Genomic DNA, 21,763 nt, shown 5'->3' with positions numbered 1-21,763 from the left:
TTAGCCCATTTCACACAGGCTCTCATTCATTTCGAGTGTTCCATTATAGAAAGGTGTGATGTGTTCAAATCAAATACGCATTTAAATAAAGTTCCTTAACTCAGTTCAGTTCATGTTAGACAATTTTACTGACAAATATTCAGAAAATACAAGCTCTGCATGGATGACAAAACAGTTTTCATTGTTACAAATATATTTTCAGTTCACACATACAATAAACCCAACACAAATGATGGATCAATCGACTTCATGTTCAGGCAGGAATGAAAATAATCTGACAATGGCCATCATCTTCACTGACAGCAGCTCGTGTCGCAGGTTTTGCCTTTGCAGACGCATCCGGAGGCGCACTTGGTGCAGCTACTAGGACAGCAAGAACAGCAGCCTAAAAAAAAGGGAAAATGGTTTAATCTCCTGGCCATTAGATGCCATAAACATACATCGGTGAAACGTACGTCACCTTTAACAAAGATTTACTTCATTTTAAAGTTTCAGTCGCTACATTTCAAACAAACTGGTTTTATTGATCGCTTTGGATTTAACGGTAATTAAATACTGGGAACACCTGCCACCTGTGATCACAATTCATGGTCAGGCATTCACGTTGTTAGGCGAGGATGGCAAATCACAAGTAAAACTGCGGTTCCATTCACACTACAAGCCATTATGTGGCCAGGGAACAAAATAAGCATGTGAAATGCTAGATATGCATTTATGAAGAGTGTTTTCGAAAAATGCCCACTTACTTTTATTACACGTAGTGCACTTGCAACCCGTGCACTTACAGTTGTCACCGCAGCTGCAAGTTCCAGCTGAAACCAAACAGACAAAACAAACATTGTAATTAAAGTCAAATAGTGACCATATTTATATATAGCCTATCAACCATTAGATATACAATAGCGCAAAACACACTCTCCATATGTTTCGGAAATAAAAAATACAATATACTTACTCTTAGCGCAGGCACAAGGATCCATATTTTCCGATTCCCTTCTTTTTCCTTGACGAATGTGAACAGAAGTATTGTCAGTTAGACTGCTGCCTGTACGCCTGCCGGAGCGATGGTTTTATAGCGTCACTAGCCAGACAGACCGCGTGCAAAAGCGACACTCCCCGTAAACATTGTTTACAAAGAGGAAGCAAGCCTGCACACGGCCTTCCCAAAATCACGCTGATAACAGTGTGCAAAACCATTTCCCACAATGAGAAGGCGTATCAGCCGCCAAAGACATAGAGAATAGTTGTTTACGGACTTACGTAACCACAATAAACATGCCAATCTTTATTTCACACCGCTCCACGGGGCAAGCACTAAAGGAAATCTTTTCGCGAAGAACATTACGTAGCCTAATTGATCGAAGGATGGAACAAACTATGAATACATTCATTGCGCGTTGTTATAATTGTTTTTTTTTTACCGAGAGTAGACTATAATGCCATTTATATTGTTGGAAACCGAGCGAACTGGATTGTTGTGTGTTTGTCAACACTGGCTATATGTTTTAGCAAATAGGTTATCTTAAATATGTTATTGTTTTAAACAAATCGTTGTAATACAACTTCTTTGTAAATTTGTTTGTAAATGTGATCACTCGTCATATCAATAGGAATGGAGTAGGAAGGGAGTGTAAATCTTGACATGCTTAAAAAAACGGAACAGCGCATAATTTGCATAAAACTAACAGTTAATCGATAAATGTGTATTGTCTGTCTCTGTCCAGTAAACGTTCTTATAAATTTCAGTGAGTAAACGTAATTTCAGCAAAATCTGGCAGCCGGCCGCAACAAACTATGCACACGGCACTCCGTCCACTCCGTGTGTAAAGTCTCTGGTGTAAACATTGTTGCACTCAAGAAACGAGAAGGCGCGCAGACCAAGTCCACGCATCTGCACAACAGTCAATGGTCTGCACTCGGTACAGACTCGACCACAAAAAACCCAGTGAAAGAAGTTTGCACCCGGCGATAGTGAACGTGTGGCGTCCAGAACGGGAGTAATTTTCCGTCACCTAAGGCTCCTATTATTGCGTGTTCTTCTCATGACTGTGCTAGCCTACCTCGTGGGTGGTCAATTATCAATACTTGTTTAAATTGGGGAAAGAAAATGCACTGTCATTATGACGATTGCAAAGTAATCCCTTAAACTAGCTGTAAATCCCCTACACCTACGTAAGACCTATGTTTTGGCAGTCGCTTCTGAAAAACGGAGGTAGATTACGTCCGTAACTGAATGTTATATAGAACATCAATGTATGCAACTTTTAGATTAAGATGACGATAACATAGTTATTATGTTTTGTTTTATAAACTGGAAGCTATCAGCATTTTGGAGCTATTACTGTGACCGTACTAAAAATCTGAAAAGTATTTTAGGTTAATTTGCAATAAACAATTTTATTTATTCAGTGGTTTAAAAGCGAAACAGAATTTACCAGTCCTTTCATTTTACTATACGTTGATGCTGAAATTATGGGAATATGCCTATGCAATTATCAGATAAAGCCCGTTGCAATAAATAGCCTACCGATTCTGTACCTTAGAGTATCCTAAATAATATGTAGAGACAGCCACGCAAATAGAAACCTTATAAGTTATAACCTCTTGTATATCGATGACAGAAACCTGAGAAGCATACTCAGAGCTCCGGAGGCGCTATTTAAGAAGTAAAACGTGGTTAAATCTCTATGGTAGCTAGATGCCTCTGTAACTCTACGCAGGCGGTTACAAATATCATATATTGTTAGAATGTAAAAGTAATATGGGTGGTATTAAAAAGTCTACGAATACCAGAGAAGTTCTAATAGCTGTGTTTGAAAAGCGAATCCCTCTCCAAGACCTGACTGCTTATTTGTGTATGTGACGTCATCGGTGGTAAGGGACCGTACGCTGCTCACTCTTGTGCTAAGCTTGGCTAAAACGGAACCCGGAGAAGACCGAATTCTTTTAAAATCAGAAAACAGGTGAGAACGTGTTATAATGTGCATATTAGTTTTTTTTTGAAAAATGCAATACATTTGTGCGTTGATCAGTATAATAGAGGAAGCTCAAGTGAAAAGAGCGACAACTTCCCACAATCAACATTAGACTATCCTAGTCTACAGTGATGCTTTTTAAACTATTAGCTATCTATGTTGGATTGGATAGCGATTCTATATGACAAGAATCAAAGATCAACATGTCATTTAAATCACCCATAAATACGTTATTAAGGACAATTCAGTAATTTTTAGAGCTGCTTTTCCAGTACTTTTAACGGAGGGGGTGAAAAATAAAGAGCAAACAACACTAGATGTAGCTAGCTAGCCAGCTACATAGATTAAAAGGCTTTGACAACCTGCTGTGCGTTGCTAGGTAACGGACGATAGCGCGAGAGACAGAACTCGGGCAAAGCCGTTTAAAACAACTAAGCTCTTGGAAAGACCCACAGAAAGATCACAGTATGTGAATGTGAACTTGCTATGAGATGAAGCAGTACAGAACCAGCTTTAGCGATAGTCAGCTAACGTTATATTCTGTTACGCTGTTAGATAAAGAGCTATCTAAAGCTAGCTACTTAATATTAGCTTCCTAGCTGGCCATTTACAAGCGGTTTTGCATGTTCGCTGGTTCACTTAAAAGGCCTTTCTGATCACAGGTTACATTAGTCTAGCTAAATTATTGTTTCTAGGGTGAATGACTGTTGTCGCTCATCTCGCCTCTTTGCATAGCTCATTAATTTCTCTTTCTTCACATATTAACGTTTTAGTAGTATTATGTTGTAATTCAACATTTTATTTGTAGAAATATATAGTTTTTGTTAGTATAATGCATTTTGAGTTCAAGTTTTATTTGACATGTACAACAAGTACATGCAACGTTAGTCTACAATGGAATTCTGACTCCAGCTCTTCCTGCCAAATACAAAGATGACCTCCGGACATTATTTACGCATTTTAAGAAATCTCCTACTCAATTAACATATTTTGAATGCATTGTCCCCTGCCATGATGCAATATTAAACTCAATTCATCATGGCGAAAATAAATATCTTGGTCTACTACTGCAAAGGTTACACTCAGAGGGTCCCACATCAATTTCAGAACATTCCACAGAACCATAAAACATAGAATTGTCTACATCAATGAAACATTGAAACACAATAATCTTGTCAATAGAGTGGTGTTATGCATAGACTGAGTCAATGCCATAATGAACAATGACTACTTTATTTAAAGATGCAGGTGGACTAAGTAACAGTACCATCTGACACTGAGACTGCACCAGTTTAGTTTCTGCTGGGGTACAGGGTCATAAGAAAGGCTCAACACCAGCACAACATTAGCTGTTGTACAGAGAACAATATCAAAGCAAAAATATAATTTGAATAAACTGGCTTGAATACAAAGAAAGAGGATAAATAATGATTATTGCCCTGGGTGAGCACGCATATTCAGATTGGAGAACATGTTTTTGGAATCAGTGAACAAATTACATTAATCCATTTACACAAAAGGATTAGCTAGGAAAACAGGAAATATGTATGCAAAGACCTGGTGTCATGTGTATACATTTATTTAGAAGTTTTCAAAACTTCCCTTCAAGATACAAAAAACACATTTGACATTTGAACAAACAAGTCTAAATGAGCTCCCAACATCAGCTGCAGTGATATTGACAGTTACGACAGCTAGCAGATGCACACACACACACACACACACACACACACACACACACACAGACACTGTCACTGATAGAATACCTTACACACGCACACACAGACAGACACTGTCACTGATAGAATACCTTTCTTCTCCTCAGGGACAAGCCAGCATGCTGGTGCCAATCTTCACTCTCAAGTTGAACCACAAAATAAACCCACGTATGGTGACTGTGGGCAAGTTTGACGGGGTGCATCCGTGCCTCACAGCAGCCACACAAGCGGGGAAGGTACAGTACACTCATCCTCCACTTTTCTGTGCGGGGGTGGGGTGGGGGTACAGTTCTGCCAGATTAGCAATTGTGTCTCCAGACCCAGAGACATTAGTGGCATCCGTCTGCAATCACTTTTCCCCTTGCATTCAATGTATTTGTTGCTACAGAATAACAGTGTATACTTACCTTTTCAAACTTATCAACAGGTATATAATATAATATAAATTCCTTTTGATTTAAAGTATATCACCTATAAACTGGAGGTCTGCTATGTCTCGTGTGTTCTGAATGAATATTCACTTAAAATATTCTCTTCTGATTGGCAGCCCAGTCAACAGCTGCACCACTGATTGTTTGAAATGTAAATTCCATGTTAATCACACAGCAACATGGTTTCCAGAATAGCCAATATCCAATCCTCCTTTAGAGGGTAGTGTAAGAACTTTTCAAGATTGAAAAAAAAAATAATAAAAATGAATCTCATCTGAATAAATGTATCATATTTGATTTCTTTGGTTCTTCATGTATAATATTACAATTTAAAATACGTGTTCTTACTGTACAGGGAATTTTTACATTTATTAGCAGTGATGTTGGCCTTGGAATGCTTCTCTGCTGGCTGACCTTTCAATGTCCCTCAATACAACTTTGTTTGGCAACTAAAGAGAAGGTCTCCAGAAGATGTCCTTACTATATGGTTTCAGCTAATACATTTTGAGAAAGCTGTTCATAAGTCTGGGAATTACTGTTTTGGATAATAATTTCCCTGTCTCTAATCTGTTTCTATTCTATCCTACTCCCTCGCTTACCTACTGCATGTCATGGCTGACAAAAATTTCTGGTGACAATTGTGTTCATAACTGAGATAATATATGAGCAAAGGGTGAGCAATCAAAAGTAATGGGTGATTCACCCACTCAGTCAGCGTTTATCATTTCTTAAGGTTAGAAAGAGAATCCCTCTGCTGTTTGGGGTTATGGTTGCACACTTAACTCGAGCCATGGCCATCCCTCATTCTGGGACGTATGTGATGCTGGACACTTATCTTGTGAATGTGGTCACTTGGTTTGATGTTTAGGCATTGCGAAGCAAAGCAAGACTGATCAGGATTGCCCAAGCTAGCAAAAAAAAAAAAAAAATGAAGTTCAACAGACATCATTTGCAGATCTTCACCTCCTAGCAGTCAGAAGGAACTTGTCTTAAATTTTATTTTATTCTCTTCTTTGAGCCAAAGACAAATTTCCATTTTAACTAAAATGGGCAATATAGTTTGATTCAGCCAAACTAGGCAGGCTCAGCATATGGTTGATAAGCAAGGCTATTTTAGCCTTGGACAGTATACATCTTGCTATCTAAGAAATCATTGATTTTCGCTGTAATGGCTTCAGTTGTAAATGTAACGGTGGCGGATGCGTTCGTCCAGGTGTTCATCCACAATCCGCACGGGCGTGGCCAGCGGAAGGCGGCACACCGGCTGAGCCAGAGCGCGCAGGACTCGGACATCTCCCTGCTCAACATCAACCAGGCCGTCAGCTGCCTTACGGCCGGAACGCTGGGGCCCGCCACCACCGGCGACTCGCTGCTCGTGGGCTCCCAGACCAACCTGCTGGCCTACGACGTGCACGACAACTCCGACATCTTCTACAGGGAGGTGCGTGCGGGGCTGGGGTCAAAGGTCAAGACAGGGGTCAGAGGTTAGGGGTCGGGCTTAGGATTAGAGAAGGGCAGGCTGATATTAGGTCTTTGATCTGTTATCGATGGCTTGGAGTGGAGTGGCATATAGACAAGGTCTTGAGGTTGTGGTCAGAGCCAGACGAGGAGTGAGGAAGAGGAGTGTGGTAGGTTGAGGGATGTTGGGAGTCATTTGATCTATGATATGGTACTACAAATGTTTTCAATTAAATTAATGTCAATTGTAGATAGCTGAACACATTGTTACTGTACTTATGCTTTTGGTTTTGTACTCAAGAGTTTAAATCGGTCATCCTGATTCCTGGCCCCACAGAGTCACATGGTCGGCTGGCTTTCACTATTACTCAGTGTTTAATTGATCATTCAAACCAAATGACCTCATTTGAATAGACCTCATTTAATATATTAATAATATATTAATATTAATTTCAATTTCAACAAAAGAGTAGAATCTGCAGTTATCCAGGACCTGGATTGCGGACCACTAGATTAAACCATTGAAGTTTGAACTGATAGGCCAAGAAAGTAAAACAAAGTGTAATCACCCTGCCTGTTGCAGGTTACAGATGGGGCCAACGCCATTGTGTTGGGTAAGCTGGGAGATATCCCTTCTCCCCTGGCCATCATCGGGGGAAACTGCGCCCTACAAGGGTTCGACTACGAGGGAAACGACCAGTTCTGGACGGTGAGTTCACGGACATTCCGGGGTCCCCTCTCTGCAGATGAGGTGTCTTTTCACCTCACAACACCACTGCACCCACACTGCTCAGTAAGAGCAGGATGGCGTTGCGACATCATCGGGAGAAACTGCCTAAAAGTGTTTGAGTATGGGTTTGTGTTTGTTTTGAATAAGTGCAATAGTAGGGCTGTGCTATGGCAAGTGCCCAAAGGCCCTTTTGGACTGATGGTAATCACGTTCTGAAAAAAAGTTTTCGGTCTTTTAACTTTGTACTTCTTTTGTATATTCATTTGTTATTTATTTTGAAAGGTTACTGGGGACAACGTGCGATCTTTGGTGCTCTGTGACTTCACTGGTGATGGGAAAAATGAGGTTTGTCTTATTTATTATCCTTTATTTAACCAGGAAGGTCCTGTGCAAATGTTAACACGCACATGCACACGTGTACTCACTCAAAACAGAAATTTTGTACACTACACGGACAAAGGTTTGTGGATAACCCTTCTAATTAGTGGGTTTGTCTACTTCAGCAACATCTGTTAACTGGTGCATAAAATCAAGCATGCAGCCATGCCATCTCCATAGACAAACATTGGCAGTAGAATGTACATCTTAATGCTACTGCATACATTGACATTTCAGAGAATTGTGTGCTTCCAACTTGGTGGCAGCAGTTTGGGGAAGGGCCTTTCTTGTTTCAGCATGACAATGCCCCTGAGCACAAAGCAAGGTCCATAAAGAAATGGTTTTTGGTGTGGAAGAATTTGACTGGCCTGCACAGAGCCCTGATCCTAACCCCAATGAACACCTTTGGGATGAATTGGAACGCTACCCTGAGAGCCAGGCCTTATAGCCCAAAATCAGTGCCTGACCTCACTAATGCTCTTGTGGCTGAATGGAAGCGAATCCCCGCAGCCATATTTCAAAATCTAGTGGAAAGCCTTCCCAGAAGAGGGGAGGCTGTTGTTGCAGAAAAGGGAGGATCAACTCCATGTTCCTGGCCATGGTTTTGGAATGAGACGTTCAACAACCACATATGAGTGTGATGTTTGGGTGTCCACATACATTTGGCCATGTGGTGTAATTGGTCTTTTAAATGCAAAATAGCAAATTAAATGTGTAGTGCAATTGCTATTTTCTGAAATAGGAAGCAAAGCAAAATTATCAACATACAGGTTACTAATTCTGCTAGTGTTTACATGCCCATTTTGGTAGTAAGTTATATGCAGAGGGAAATGTGACTGTAAAAAATAACTCCTGACTCATCAGGCTCATGGTACATAACATTACACAAACAACTCTAAATTTCAAGGTAACAGCAATGAGTGCATCAAATAGAAAAGCGGTTTCCAACTTGCTTGCAGTCTAGATTGCAAAAAATGGCAAGCCAGTTAACATGGTTGCAGACAAAGGTTTGGACCAGGGATGTATAACTCCAGTGCCAGAGGGCCGGTCTGCTTTTTGTTCCTACCAGTCACCTTAGATTTATTTTTCTGATTGCCCTTTAAACTATGCTGGTTCACTCCCATTCCTGAGCGCAGTAAAATCTTTAGGATACATGTGCAGTCTGCGGCTGTAGCTGGTGTTTATACAAACATCTGGTTAAGTAATTAAGTGAAGTTTCCCGACGAATCTAACTACATTTTCAACTAATGGAAAAAAAATTAACAGATTATTTAAAAAAATTAATTGACAGTTCCTGATTTCCACACATACAAATATAAATACGAGAAATCTGTGAGAACTGAGATGTCATGTGAGTGGACTTGTTCTTGTAGCTTCTCGTTGGATCAGAAGACTTTGACATCCGTGTCTTCAGAGAGGATGAGCTTGTGTCAGAGATGGCTGAGAATGAGGTACTGTACTCTGGCTGCTTCCAAATAATGTTCTTACAATGTCTGAACAGCTTGGTACCATTGGTGCAGTGTAGCAAAAACACAGAGAATGTGATATGTGGCGCTGACTACTTCCTTCCTACTACCTCTGTCTCGCAGACTGTGACCTCTCTCTGCCACATGCACGGCAGTAGATTTGGGTACGCTTTGGCCAACGGCACAGTGGGAGTGTATGATCGCACTGCCCGCTACTGGCGGATAAAGGTACTGCTGGTTTGACCTCTTCACCCCACAACATAAATAAAGCATAGCTCTTTCTCACTCAGGTTTTTAGTGTGGCTGCTTTCTGTCTGTGGAATTCCCCTAAATCGATAGTGCAGTTTCAAGGGGTTTTTTAAAAACAATTGTTTCAAGTTTTTGATTGTTTTTCAGTGAAATGAAGGATACAAGCATATTTTTATGTATGAATGTGAATAAACACTATACAATACTCACATGTAAAACCTCTGGAAATTTATGCAGAATAATTTCACAGTACAAACTTTGTTTTGGATTTACTTGTTTAGTGGCTTTAGACCACAAACGTTACAAATGCCCCCCTGCCAACCACTGTACACAATGTACAACTGCCAGGTCATCACAGCCTTATGTAAATATTTGAAATACTCTTCATTGCACAAAAGACTGTCTGGGTCAACAGACAGTTTTTGTGGTCCTTTGTCTAATTTCAATACTAGGTACTTTTATCATTACTACTCCTGGTTTCATACCTGCTTGGTTGACCGTAGTCAGACCGCAACTCCACGGTTCATATTTCATATGATGTACTGTGGCTGGAGTAGAATGTGGTCAGAGAGCATTCATGTTTGTTCTATGATGTAATCCTGGATGTACACTGTGCCTTTAACATGCAGGAGGTTTCAGAGGAGCAGTATACTGTGCATACGTTCCGTGACCTCAGGAGTTTAGAATGTGTGGTCTGCAGTTTAGCTGAGGTAGACTTCCTGGATTTTTTTTGGCGCGGCACGTTCGGGTCCCTAGGCTTGCAGGAGTACAGGAGTACCGCTGCTTGTGTTTCTCTTCATTGTATGGGAAACTTGTGTAAGTTTTTTGGGGGGGGGGGGCGGGGCACGGGCTTGTCACTAATGCGGGTCTTCTCGCATGCTTCTGCAGTCGAAGAACCACGCAATGAGCATCCACGCTTTTGACCTGAACGCTGATGGTGTTGTGGAGCTCATCACCGGGTGGTCCAATGGGAAGGTACGGCACTACTTCCAGTATTCAGCCCTGCCATTGGCCCTGAGCCAGCCCACCCTCCGCCCCCCAGAGACATGGCTCTACAGCAGGGATCTCACACAGAGGACATTTTCAGCCCTTCATTAGTAGCCCAAAGTAGATTGAGAATTACCAGTAAATTACAGAACAGAGCCAGATACATAATTTATATGAAAAAGAATGTTGCATTATTGAAAGTAAAACAAGAGGTGGAAAATCCAAGGGTCAGAAAGTAAAAGTTCTGCCATGTGTTTCTTCCACCCATGAGCTCAGCCAGCTGATTTCACCAATTAGTTCTACCTCCTGGCTGAAGAACTGCGCTAATTAGCAAATCCAGGTGTTTGGAACTAAATACTGGGGCGGATTTTTACTTTCTGAACATGGATTTTATACCTCTGACTAAAACACAGTTGGGAAATACAATATTTCAAAGGATATATAGTACTACATTCTTCAAATTCCTAGGCTGTCCTTTTCAAGTATTTCCAGAAATTTCAGTGTGCATGCACATGCAAAAAGACTAGCATTGGAATCTGGCCAGGGCCAGATTTTTTGTGTAGCATTGTTCTATAAATGCTACACAAAAGATTGTATTGGGAACTTAGTGGCTGTTGCCGTGGCATTGCCGACCTCCTGTTCCAGATCGACGCCCGTAGCGACCGCACTGGTGAGGTCATTTTCAAAGACAACTTCTCAGCGTCGGTGGCCGGGGTGGTGGAAGGAGACTACCGCATGGACGGCCAGGTGCAGCTCATCTGCGCGTCTGTGGATGGAGAAGGTGAGGAGGGAGCCGCACCTGTTACTGCTCACATGACCACACCTGTGACCTCACACACAACATTCCCAGGGTCAATGCAAGTGGATTAGTGTGTAATGGTGCTGTTAGTCTCTCAGTGCTAGTGAAATACTGTATAATAGTGATGTTGTTTTTTCAGTGTTAGTGTATTGGTGTGTAATGGCAGTGTTGTCTCTCAGTGTTAGTGTATTAGTGTGTAATGGCAGTGTTGTCTCTCAGTGTTAGTGTATTAGTGTGTAATGGTGCTGTTGGCTCTCAGTGTTAGTGTATTAGTGTGTAATGGCAGTGTTGTCTCTCAGTGTTAGTGTATTAGTGTGCAATGGCAGTGTTGTCTATCAGTGTTGTCTCCTAGTGTTAGTGTATTAGTGTGTAATGGCAGTGTTGTCTCTCAGTGTTAGTGTATTAGTGTGTAATGGCAGTGTTGTCTCTCAGTGTTAGTGTATTAGTGTGTAATGGCAGTGTTGTCTATCAGTGTTAGTGTATTAGTGTGTAATGGCAGTGTTGTCTCCTAGTGTTAGTGTATTAGTGTGTAATGGCAGTGTTGTCTATCAGTGTTAGTGTATTAGTGTGTAATGGCAGTGTTGTCTCTCAGTGTTAGTGTATTAGTGTGTAATGGCAGTGTTGTCTCTCAGTGTTAGTGTATTAGTGTGTAATGGCAGTGTTGTCTCTCAGTGTTAGTGTATTAGTGTGTAATGGCAGTGTTGTCTATCAGTGTTAGTGTATTAGTGTGTAATGGTGCTGTTCTCTCTCAGTACGGGGTTACCTCCCAGCCAGTAAGGAGATGAAGGGGAACCTGATGGACACCAGTGTGGAACAGGACCTGATCCGGGAGCTAAGCCAGCGCAAGCAGAACCTTCTGCTGGAACTACGCAATTACGAGGAGAACGCCAAGGTAACCACACCTACACCAACTATACATACTCTACGTGCATGGGCACACATAAATATCATACACAAAACACACACAAACCATACAGTACATATGTACATGTACACACATGCACATACATACAGTACACATACGCACACTGACACAAACACACACACACACACACACATACACACTCAAACCATGCACACATAACCACACAGTCATGCACATACATACCACACTCACAGACAAACACACAAACCATGTACACAGATTCGTACACCATGTATACAGATGCAATGTACACATGAAACCATTCAAACTCATGCAGACTAACACACACACACACACAGCCATATAAGAACAGACACACACTATACACATAACCACAACCGCTCACAGAAGATGACTCTGTCCTTTCCCCCAGGCCACGTCTGGATCTCTGTCCTCAGAGGGTGACACGCAGATGGGCGTCATCCCCGCCAACACCCAGCTGCAGACGGCCCTCTCAGTCAAAGCGGCCACGGAGAGCCAGAAGGCCCACATCGAGCTCAACATCTCCACCCCCAACGGTAACCCCCCCCCCCCCCAAATGCCTGTTAACAGCTGGTGCACTCTCTGTGACCTTCAGACCGTATATGCTTATTACGCCTTCAAAGTGACTCTTCGTCATTACACTTCAGGACAACAGGGGGCAGTGCACACCGGTTATGAACCATCGACATTTAAGAAGAGTTAAGAAGGAAGTAGTGATGGGAGAATGAGGTATAGTGACACCTAAAATGGCTGTTTGATTATCTGTTGGTTGCTGACATGTTTTGAATTGCTGTGTTTTGTTGTGAAGAGCACAACCCTTTGAGTGGTTGAGACATGTCAGTGGCCAACAGAGAATCATAAGGCCACCATTGAGTGCCCCGTTTTGGTGTCACGACACCTCATTGTTCCATTGCTATTTAGCTTACAGAAGTGTGGTTATTAGCATCGAACCTCCCACGTCTTTTCAGTCAGCCAATCATATACGACACGACACTATTGCCGAACCTCAAATGCGGACAGCGTGCACTGTCATTAAAAAAAACGTTTATATCACTTTACATCACGTTCACATCACTGTTCATGTGGGTCACTTTCTGCAGAACGCATGAAGGGTTCCGCGTGTGGGCCCTACAGATTAATTATTAAAGTAACATCGAGCTGTAGAGTCTCAGTCCTGTCTGTGTGACATTCAGAGGATACTCCTGCCCTGACTTACCCCCAACTCCTCCCAGAGACCATCATCCGGGCAGTGCTGATTTTCGCCGAGGGGATCTTCGAGGGAGAGAGTCACGTGGTGCACCCCAGCGCCCAGAACCTGTCTGGCTGTGTGCGGGTTCCCATAGTTCCCCCCAAGGACATCCCCGTCGACCTGCACATCAAAGCCTTCGTCGGTGGAAAGAGCAGGTACACGGTGTCCGGGTCTGTGCTGCCCCCTAGAGGTAGACAGAAGGAACGAGCAGACAGTCCACAGAGGAAGACATGCATAAGCCCTGAATAAGGAAAAAATACGGAAAAGAGAGCGAGAACGCGTGAGATACACGCAGAGAGGAAAAGAGAGAGACAGACAATGATCAAGGTGGTCTTTTTGCAAAGAGAAATCAAAGTTCGAAGAGAGGAATGGAAGCAATTACAAGATAGCCGTCCAATAACACTTTATTAGGAGGGATTATTACTAATGGCTTGTTCGGCCTGAAGCCAGTAAAGCAGATGGTACTCAAATCTGGCACTTGGCAGCCAGTCACACTTCTGGTTTTCATTCGTCCCCTCCAATCAGGGACTGATTTAGACCTGTGACACCAGGTGGGTGGAATCTCCGGCCAATCAGTCACATTTCTACTCTAGCATTGATGTTGGCCTCCAGGGCCAGATCTGCAGCAGATTTCTCCCTGTGCAGGAAGGTGTGTTTTTTGACTGTTTTATAAGACCGTGCAGTAAGGAGCAGACTGCCCTGCCCCTCCTCTTCTTCCCAGCACACAGTTCCATGTGTTTGAGATCACGCGCCAGCTGCCCCGGTTCTCCATGTATGAGCTGAGCCCCAGCCCCGCAGCGGCCCCGCCCACAGGAAGGGTCACCTTCAACATCAACGACCGACCGCAGAGAGTGAGGAGACACACACACACACTGACATATGCACACACACACACAGACATATGTACACTCGCGCACACATGCACACACAAACAGACATATGCACACACACACACACACACTGACATAGGAACACATGCACACACACACTGACATAGGCACACATGCACACGCACAAACATCTGCACACATGCACACACACACACACTGATGTATACACACACATACACACTCTGACATATGCACACGCACACTGAAATATGCACGCATGCACATGCACGCACGCACACCCACACTGACATATGCACACACACACACACACACAAACATATGCACACACGCGCAGACAGACATATGTAAACATGTGCGCACGCACATACACAAAGCACCTCACTAAATCATTACATTCATTACCACTAGGTCCAGTAACATGGAATCTTTGAATGGAAGTCCACAGCAGAGATTGGTGGCAGTGAGTGACTTACTTAAGAGGTTGCCCGAGCACTTACAGCTTCCAATTTTGGCAAATCAGCCATGCACTTTCACACCCTCCAACCAATTATTTTGAATTCCAGATACTAATGTTATTAAATAAAGATGGATTATATTAACTGCTGTTTTATTATATAATGGAGCAGTACATGACATCCCACATGTTCCTAATCTGAATATTGATACTGAGAATATTGACTTATTTTGGGTCCTGCATACCCAACCAGATGTGTTATTTGGAATTATTGAATGTTCTGAGTAATAATGCAGTGTTGTAAATAACAGTGTAAACGTGATGCTCCTGTGTACCCCCCCCCGTCTCTGCTCTCTCAGGTGGTCATGTGGCTGAACCAGAACTTCCTGCTCCCTGAGGGAACAGACACCCCGGATGTGTGCTTCACCTCCCTGCGCCAGGGGGGGCTACTGAGCATCAGCATGCAGTCTAACGGAGAGGTACAGGCTATCTGCATGCTTGTTTGGGTGGACAGAGAGCTGTGTGTGTGTGTGTGTGTACACAGAGAGCTGTGTGTATGTTTGTGTGTGTGTGTTTGTGTGTGTGCATGCACGCACATGTCTGTGTCCAAAGAGCTATGTGTATGTTCAGCAAACTGTATGTGTGCTGTGAGCTCTACCTGTGTGTGTGTGTGTGTGTTTGTGTGTACAGAGAGCTATGTGTGCGTGTGTGTTTGTTTGTGTGTGTAGCAGCAGTGCATGTCTGTGCAGAAGCTTATTATGTCAGCATGTGTGTATGTGTGCATTGAGCTCTACCTGTGTGTGTGTGTGTGTGTGTATGTGTGTGTGTGTGTGTGTGTGTGTGTTTGTGTGTACAGAGAGCTATGTGTGCGTGTGTGTTTGTTTGTGTGTGTATGTGCACGCAAGTGCATGTCTGTGTCCAGGAAGCTATATTTATGTTCAGCAAACTGTGTGTATGTGTGCATTGAACTCTACTTTTGTGTGTGTGTGTGTTTGTTTCTGTAAGCCAGTCTGTCAGCGATATGGACTTGTGGACATTTACCAGATACCAGATTCCATTCTGCAAAAACTGCTGAATTTTAACATGTGATGTGTGATAACTAGGGCCACCAGTTTGTCTCCCTTTGTTTTCTCACATTGGTACTTCAGACCTCTGCCGGCTGGAGCTGCAGTAGTCTTTTTGTCAAGCCACTTCTCAAACGATTATCCCGTTTGCGCTACAGTACCTTAGTAATCTAAGTCAATAAAGTAATTGCCACTAATTAAGCTCAGACAATGACTGACGGCGATGTTTACTAGTAACACTCGAGTTAAATTCAGTTCATTTACATACTGTTGCATGTCCACAGTAGTATTTAAAAATGTTGTACAGGGCAAATTAGGTTTTGTTAGAAGCAGTGGGAAATGCCCAAATTAAAAATGAGAGCAGTTATATAACATTTTACTTGCACAAAAAAGTAAAAATAAAGTCCTAATTCAATTAATTAACTAATCATGGTCTTGAATCAAGACCTTGAGTAGAATCAGGTGCCTTAGTGTTGGGCTAAGACAAAAACCTGCTTTATATGGATGCATTTTGCGTTTTACTGCATCGAAACTCAATCCTGGTCCTGGAGAGCCACAGGGTCTGATGGTTTTTGTTTTTTTCCATAATATCAGTGACTGATTCAGACCCAAGAAGCCAGGTGACCTGAATTAACTGTGTAATCAATTGCTTTAACTGCTGTGCTACTCAACATCTGAGTAACAACGAAAGCCAGCAGACCGTGGGGCTCTCCATGGACCACTGGCTCAAAGACCTGCTTTTCGCTGCATTTAGACTTCCACCCGTGTTCACTTTCCTTCCTGACTCTCCCCATATTAGATAAATGAATTTAAAAAAAATAAATGTCTCAATTAGAGACTCAATTGTATGATCGCTTGACTGTGCTGTTGGAGTGCCTATGGGGACGCCTGGGGGATAACCATTGAAATACAAGTTTAAATCTAAGTAGGTCACATGGTGGAGACACGCTGGTGGCCCTAGTCATAACAAATCATTGCGTAATGGTAATCCTGGCTGAAATTTCCAGTTTTGCTATGTTAATATGTAGTTACCAAGGAATTGTCAAAGTGTACATAAATAATTTTGGGGAAGACTATGCGATTTCAAAGAACAAACTCGTTGACATTGCATCCCAAATACTCATTTTATACTCATCAAGATTTTCCTTTTCACCATCAACCTCTTGGAATGAAAAGCTGTGCAAAATGCTCTGTGAGAAAGAGAAGGCAAAGTGAGAACATGCCCCATGTTGTAAATTTCAATTACTACCATTCTCTACACTAACTGCTTTGAAGTAAATGCAAACTTGCCTGGAAGTGCAAGGGAAGGCTTGTTATTAAATTAAGGAAATGACATCATCTAAGTGCTCTCTGAAGTTGGTTGTTTAGCCACTTACAAACTCTTCTGAAAAACAAATGGTCAGCAACAAGTACATTTAGTTATGTTCCTCAAATTCTAGCCTTTGCCACTGCTTTTATTTAGGAAGGAACTTTGTGATTTATGGACCCATATGACCTGCAGCTGCGGCACAGTTCAAACTCTGCTCTCAAGTCAATAGGAGGTCCTTTCTTATGCATGAGTTCATATATCAATTAAAAGAGCAATTCATACACTTAGTGCAAGGTTCACATGTTTAAATCCCACTTGAATTTGGTATGTCTAATTTGCAAAATATATACAAGCATGCTCATACATACACTTGCTGCCAGCTTGGGAGAGTTAAGGTAATCTGTGGTTCTCTTTCAAAACACATGCCTGCCTGCCAGCTGCTTATTTTCACTCTGCTGCACACGTGCAGATCAGGGGTGGAGGAGACGCATTCATGCGCGTGTGCCTGGACGGCCAGCAGGAGTCGCTCGAGCAGTGAACAATGCTACGTATCTCTACCGACGCTACTCCTCCCATATCCCGGAGCAACGTGAAGCCAATTTTGCGGCTCTCCTGTGGAGCTGGCGGTCGCATTTGGCATTGGCACGGGTTCCGATTCGACCGTGGCGCTCACTCTTTTACCTGCGGTTCACTTATTTTTCTAATTTTTACACATATGTTTAAGCACCAATAAGTAATAAAAACAAGACCTCTGGTATACCTTAATCTTCAACCCTTAACAGCTAAGGTTGTTTCTATGACTGTGATTGACTTAAACAATGACTTTAAACGTTGGCTGGTGTGCAGGGAACCAAAATGGCTCCCCTGCATTGCAAATGTAGGGGTCTGCATATCAGTGAGAGTGTCTGATGATGAAACCCCCCCCCCTCCCAACATGCAGTCCTTTAAGGTCCTTGAAAGAAATAAAGAAAGCATTATAATGCGGTGTGATTAATTTACATTAACTTCCCGTCCTGTCCAATCAGATCACGTTGAAGACCGATGACATTGACCTTGCGGGGGACCTGATCCAATCTCTGGCCTCCTTCCTGGCCATCGATGACCTGCAGGCAGAGGCCGACTTCCCGGCCTATTTTGAAGAGGTGCGGGCGACTCTGACCGAGGTGGGTTGCGACAGACATGTACCTGCTCCTGTAAGATGTGACAACTAAAAAACTTATTTTTCAATGATTAAGTTGCCTTTTGTTTGAATTCAGTGAAGAAAAGTTGACAAGTTGACTTCAGAAGCACCAAGTTCTCCCATACACAGTATGGGGTTTATAATGCAGTAGTTTTTTTGATCACATCTTAATTTAGTGACAAGGTAAACACAAGATTACCCCTGATAAATGTTCGTTTTTACCTTTAATTCTCTTCAAGATATATTCTCTTCCTAGTCCCATGCTCTGTTGTGTTCATTTTCTATTTACTAAATCCATGCATTTGCATGTTGGAGGGCTAGCGCAAGCCCCACCCGTAGGGTAATAATTAAGATGGGGAAAGGTCAATTCCATTCAGGGCAAGCAAGTGTGTATGTGGGTTTTTGTTTCCCGCTCGTTACCGTGGATCAATTAGTAAATTAGTATTATACACCAATGCCAAGTTTTTTGTGGATTTGGCCCCTGGAAAATGCTTCACAGAGGGGCCCATAAACAATTATAAAACAATTTCTGACTTCATCAGTACATTTAATGTCAGATCACATAAATGGATAAAGCATTTGGGGTGACTGAATATTAATATTGATGAAAGCTAAGAGCAGGAGTTGGCATGAAATCCAGTCCCAGATTTGGGCCTGAATCCAGCGCTACGCTGCCGTTGCCAGGTGGACGAATTTCACTCGGTCCATCAGAAGCTGACGGCGGCCATGGCCGACCACTCCAACCACATCCGCAACATGCTGGTGCAGGCGGAGGACGCGCGACTGATGGGCGACATGTGAGTGACCCCTGACCCCTTGACCCCCTGACCTCCCCAGCCCCAGGTCAGGTTAACATTTGGATGACTGAGATCACAAACCCATATACAATTTGCTGCATTCCAAACCAGCTATAGTTTCTTTATTGAAGTATTTGGGCAGCGGAATGACTGGGCGTTGCAGTGAACTAATACCCCCGTTCACACAGAAAAACCAGGATTGACACGGGATATTGAACACAGGCATGCTTTACGCTCATAAATGTGCTTTATGAGTGAATACTAGAAAATTGAATCAGCTGTTCCATTTTACCACATATCTGGCAATGTGTGAACATTGTAGTACACACTTATGGATAATGAACTTGTTGGATAAGTGCGTTCTCCATAGTGTGCCGTTGGACCCAGGTTAATCTGGTTCACTTCACTTACTCTTGGTACATGCATAATCTGGGTTAGCACATAAACTCAGTACACTTCTGACCATATGAAATTTATGAAGGATGATGTGTCTCACTTCATCATAAGGGAATCTTCATAGGTTTGCATGATAAATGATCATTTTCCCCTCTCCCCTGTGTGTGGCCCCACTCAGGATGACCATGAAGAAGCGCTACATTGAGCTGTATGACCTGAACAGGGACCTGATAAACGAGTACAAGATCCGCTCCAACAATCACAACGCCCTCGTCACCTGCCTCAAGTCTGTCAACCAGGCCATCCAAAGAGCAGGGCGGCTACGAGGTAAGGGCGCTGCTGGGGGCGCTGCGCTCACCTTCACATTTAGGTCAGTGGTTCTCAAACTCGGTCCTGGGAGACCCCTGTGTATGCTGGTTTTCGTTCCAACCTCAACAGCAATCCCAGAATTTGAATTTTTCTTAATTAGGTGCTTTTCATGTTTTAGAGCTGGGGTCCCCAGCCTTATCCAGAAAGGGCCAGTGTGGGTGCACACACCTGATTCTACTAATCAAGGTGCTTAGCAACGACTCTAGTGGTTGATTAGTAGAATCAGGTGTGTGCAACTGTGTTGCAGTTGAGGTTGGAATGAAAACCAGCATACACAGTGGTCCCCCAGGACTGAGTTTGAGAACCATTGATTTAGGTGTACACCTAGGCAGCAGATGCTCATTTTAAATGTGCACATATAAAGACAGGAAGTGTGCCAAGTCATCAGACATGCATCCGGTAGTAATAGTCAGTACGTAAACTGACAGCATAATAGTAAGTGCCGCGGTAGATGCAAGTGGAAGAGGATATAGTGCTTTAAGATTGAGATTAGGATTATATTGCTGACCGTGCTGTGTTATCTGTCCTGTTTGCATAGTGTGCTACTTGGTCTATTGTAATTATTTATGTCTTTGTAATTGTTGTAACTGACAGTTTCCCTGTCTGGATTAATAAAGTAATAAATCAAGTAGCAAGTGGGTTTGAGAATATTGTGTTAGATGCACATGGTAATCTCAAATAAATGCTCAGATTTATGTGTTGTTTCAGCCAAGATGCAGTATAAACGGGTGTTTTTTCAGTCTGTGGCAGAAGCTAGACAGTGACGGCTCCCTTTTTTTTATGTGAAACAATATTTACTGCTGAGTATTTACTGAAGCAATTAAGACAAAGTACTTTGCTCAGAGTCAAAATGGCAGTGCCCCACTTGGGACTCGTACCTGCAGGCTCTTGAGTTACAAGCTCAATTCACTAATCATAATAATGCTACCCTACTGACCTCTCTGCTCAAAGCCAAATCCAAACCTCAGCTGTGCCTGCAAACCTTCAGAGGTAGAAAAGATCTTTGTAAAGAAAAGGAGTCTGGATTGGTGCCGCTTTTATGGCTGCTCACTACGCTACGGCTGCATTCTTCAGGATGTGCTGAGCCTGTGTGCGTTTCCCTTTAAGGGGAACATAAACATACTCGCTCACTCTTCCCTGTTAGGAGGTTGTTACAGTGTCACAGCATAACATAGTGGCATATATGGTATCCAGGGCGTGTGTTTAAGTGTGTGTGTGTGTGTGTGTGCGTGCATGTGTGTGCGTGCGGGCGAGTGTGTGTGTGTGTGTGTGTATCGGTGGTGTGTGCGCCCACTATTGGTCACAGCTGCCGAGGTCACGCTCACCTTGTCTTTGCTTTTCAGTGGGCAAGCCGAAGAACCAGGTGATCACTGCGTGCCGAGACGCCATCAAAAGCAACAACGTCAACGCTCTCTTCAAAGTCATGAGGGCAGGGACCGCGTTCTCCTGAGGAAGACCGCCCACTGAGAGGCCAAAAATCCAGGGGGGTGGGGGGAGGGCAGGAGGGGAACCTCAGCAATCCCACACACCCCTGGCCCCTGAGATAAGAACAAAACCCATGGTGGGGAGGAGGGGGGCACTAGGTCTGGAGTTTTTGCAAAGACAGTGAAACATTCCATAAGGCAGGATAAGGGATATTTCTGTGGCATTCCTCGTACAAATATGAACGATTTCTGAAGGCACCAGCCTTTAATGGACTGCCCCGCCTCTTCTCCCCCACCCCCAAAAGGGTCATTGTGACTTAAGTGACACATAGAAGTGTGACTGAGAGAAAATATCTGTCAAAAGATGGCAAATGTGTTTTTGTAGCCAAAGAAAAATATTTTCAATGTTTACTTAAAAATCCTTGAGGGTACTAGTTGTATACCGTGCTTTGCTCTAGCTCTCGAAGAGGCAGTGGACTTCACACTGTGTCCTGTGTTTATATATATAAATTTAATGTTAAATTAAAATTATACAGTGTAAACTTTGAGCCTTGGGGTTCATTCCAGTTTGA

General features: G+C 42.9%; 2 protein-coding genes across 2 annotated transcripts; one reads left to right on the top strand and one right to left on the bottom strand.

Moving 5' to 3' along the window:
- Positions 1-109: 109 nt before the first annotated feature.
- mt2 (metallothionein 2) lies at positions 110-1,115 on the bottom strand. The gene is made up of 3 exons (XM_064335441.1): positions 956-1,115; positions 747-812; positions 110-385 (listed from the first exon to the last, which is right to left on the bottom strand). Exons 1-3 carry the CDS (start codon positions 978-980, stop codon positions 294-296), a joined length of 183 nt encoding a protein of 60 aa, XP_064191511.1. The 5' UTR covers positions 981-1,115; the 3' UTR covers positions 110-293.
- Positions 1,116-1,246: 131 nt separating this feature from the next.
- On the top strand, positions 1,247-21,733 carry bbs2 (Bardet-Biedl syndrome 2). The gene is made up of 18 exons (XM_064335435.1): positions 1,247-2,963; positions 4,801-4,929; positions 6,338-6,565; positions 7,166-7,291; positions 7,595-7,657; positions 9,064-9,141; positions 9,280-9,384; positions 10,294-10,380; positions 11,038-11,173; positions 11,944-12,083; positions 12,490-12,634; positions 13,331-13,502; positions 14,069-14,198; positions 15,012-15,131; positions 18,051-18,188; positions 18,890-19,002; positions 19,577-19,725; positions 21,111-21,733. Exons 2-18 carry the CDS (start codon positions 4,813-4,815, stop codon positions 21,215-21,217), a joined length of 2,154 nt encoding a protein of 717 aa, XP_064191505.1. The 5' UTR covers positions 1,247-2,963; positions 4,801-4,812; the 3' UTR covers positions 21,218-21,733.
- The last annotated feature ends 30 nt before the right edge of the window (positions 21,734-21,763 follow it).

The sequence above is a fragment of the Anguilla rostrata genome, chromosome 5, assembly GCF_018555375.3.
Source record: "Anguilla rostrata isolate EN2019 chromosome 5, ASM1855537v3, whole genome shotgun sequence".
Lineage (NCBI taxonomy): Eukaryota > Metazoa > Chordata > Actinopteri > Anguilliformes > Anguillidae > Anguilla > Anguilla rostrata.
The sequence above is the reverse complement of the archived record's forward strand: the minus strand, read 5'-3'. Positions and strand labels throughout refer to the sequence as shown.

What these genes read in the sequence shown, in the direction of transcription:
- mt2 (XM_064335441.1), bottom strand. Translation starts at nt 980, where the DNA reads ATGGATCCTTGTGCCTGCGCTAAGA. An exon ending in TCCTTGTGCCTGCGCTAAGA is followed by an intron (nt 813 to 955) that starts GTAAGTATATTG and finishes GTTTGGTTTCAG; the next exon opens with CTGGAACTTGCAGCTGCGGT. An exon ending in GTGCACTACGTGTAATAAAA is followed by an intron (nt 386 to 746) that starts GTAAGTGGGCAT and finishes CCTTTTTTTTAG; the next exon opens with GCTGCTGTTCTTGCTGTCCT.
- bbs2 (XM_064335435.1), top strand. Translation starts at nt 4,813, where the DNA reads ATGCTGGTGCCAATCTTCACTCTCAAGTTGAACCACAAAATAAACCCA. An exon ending in GAAACGACCAGTTCTGGACG is followed by an intron (nt 7,292 to 7,594) that starts GTGAGTTCACGG and finishes TTATTTTGAAAG; the next exon opens with GTTACTGGGGACAACGTGCG. An exon ending in CAACATCTCCACCCCCAACG is followed by an intron (nt 12,635 to 13,330) that starts GTAACCCCCCCC and finishes AACTCCTCCCAG; the next exon opens with AGACCATCATCCGGGCAGTG.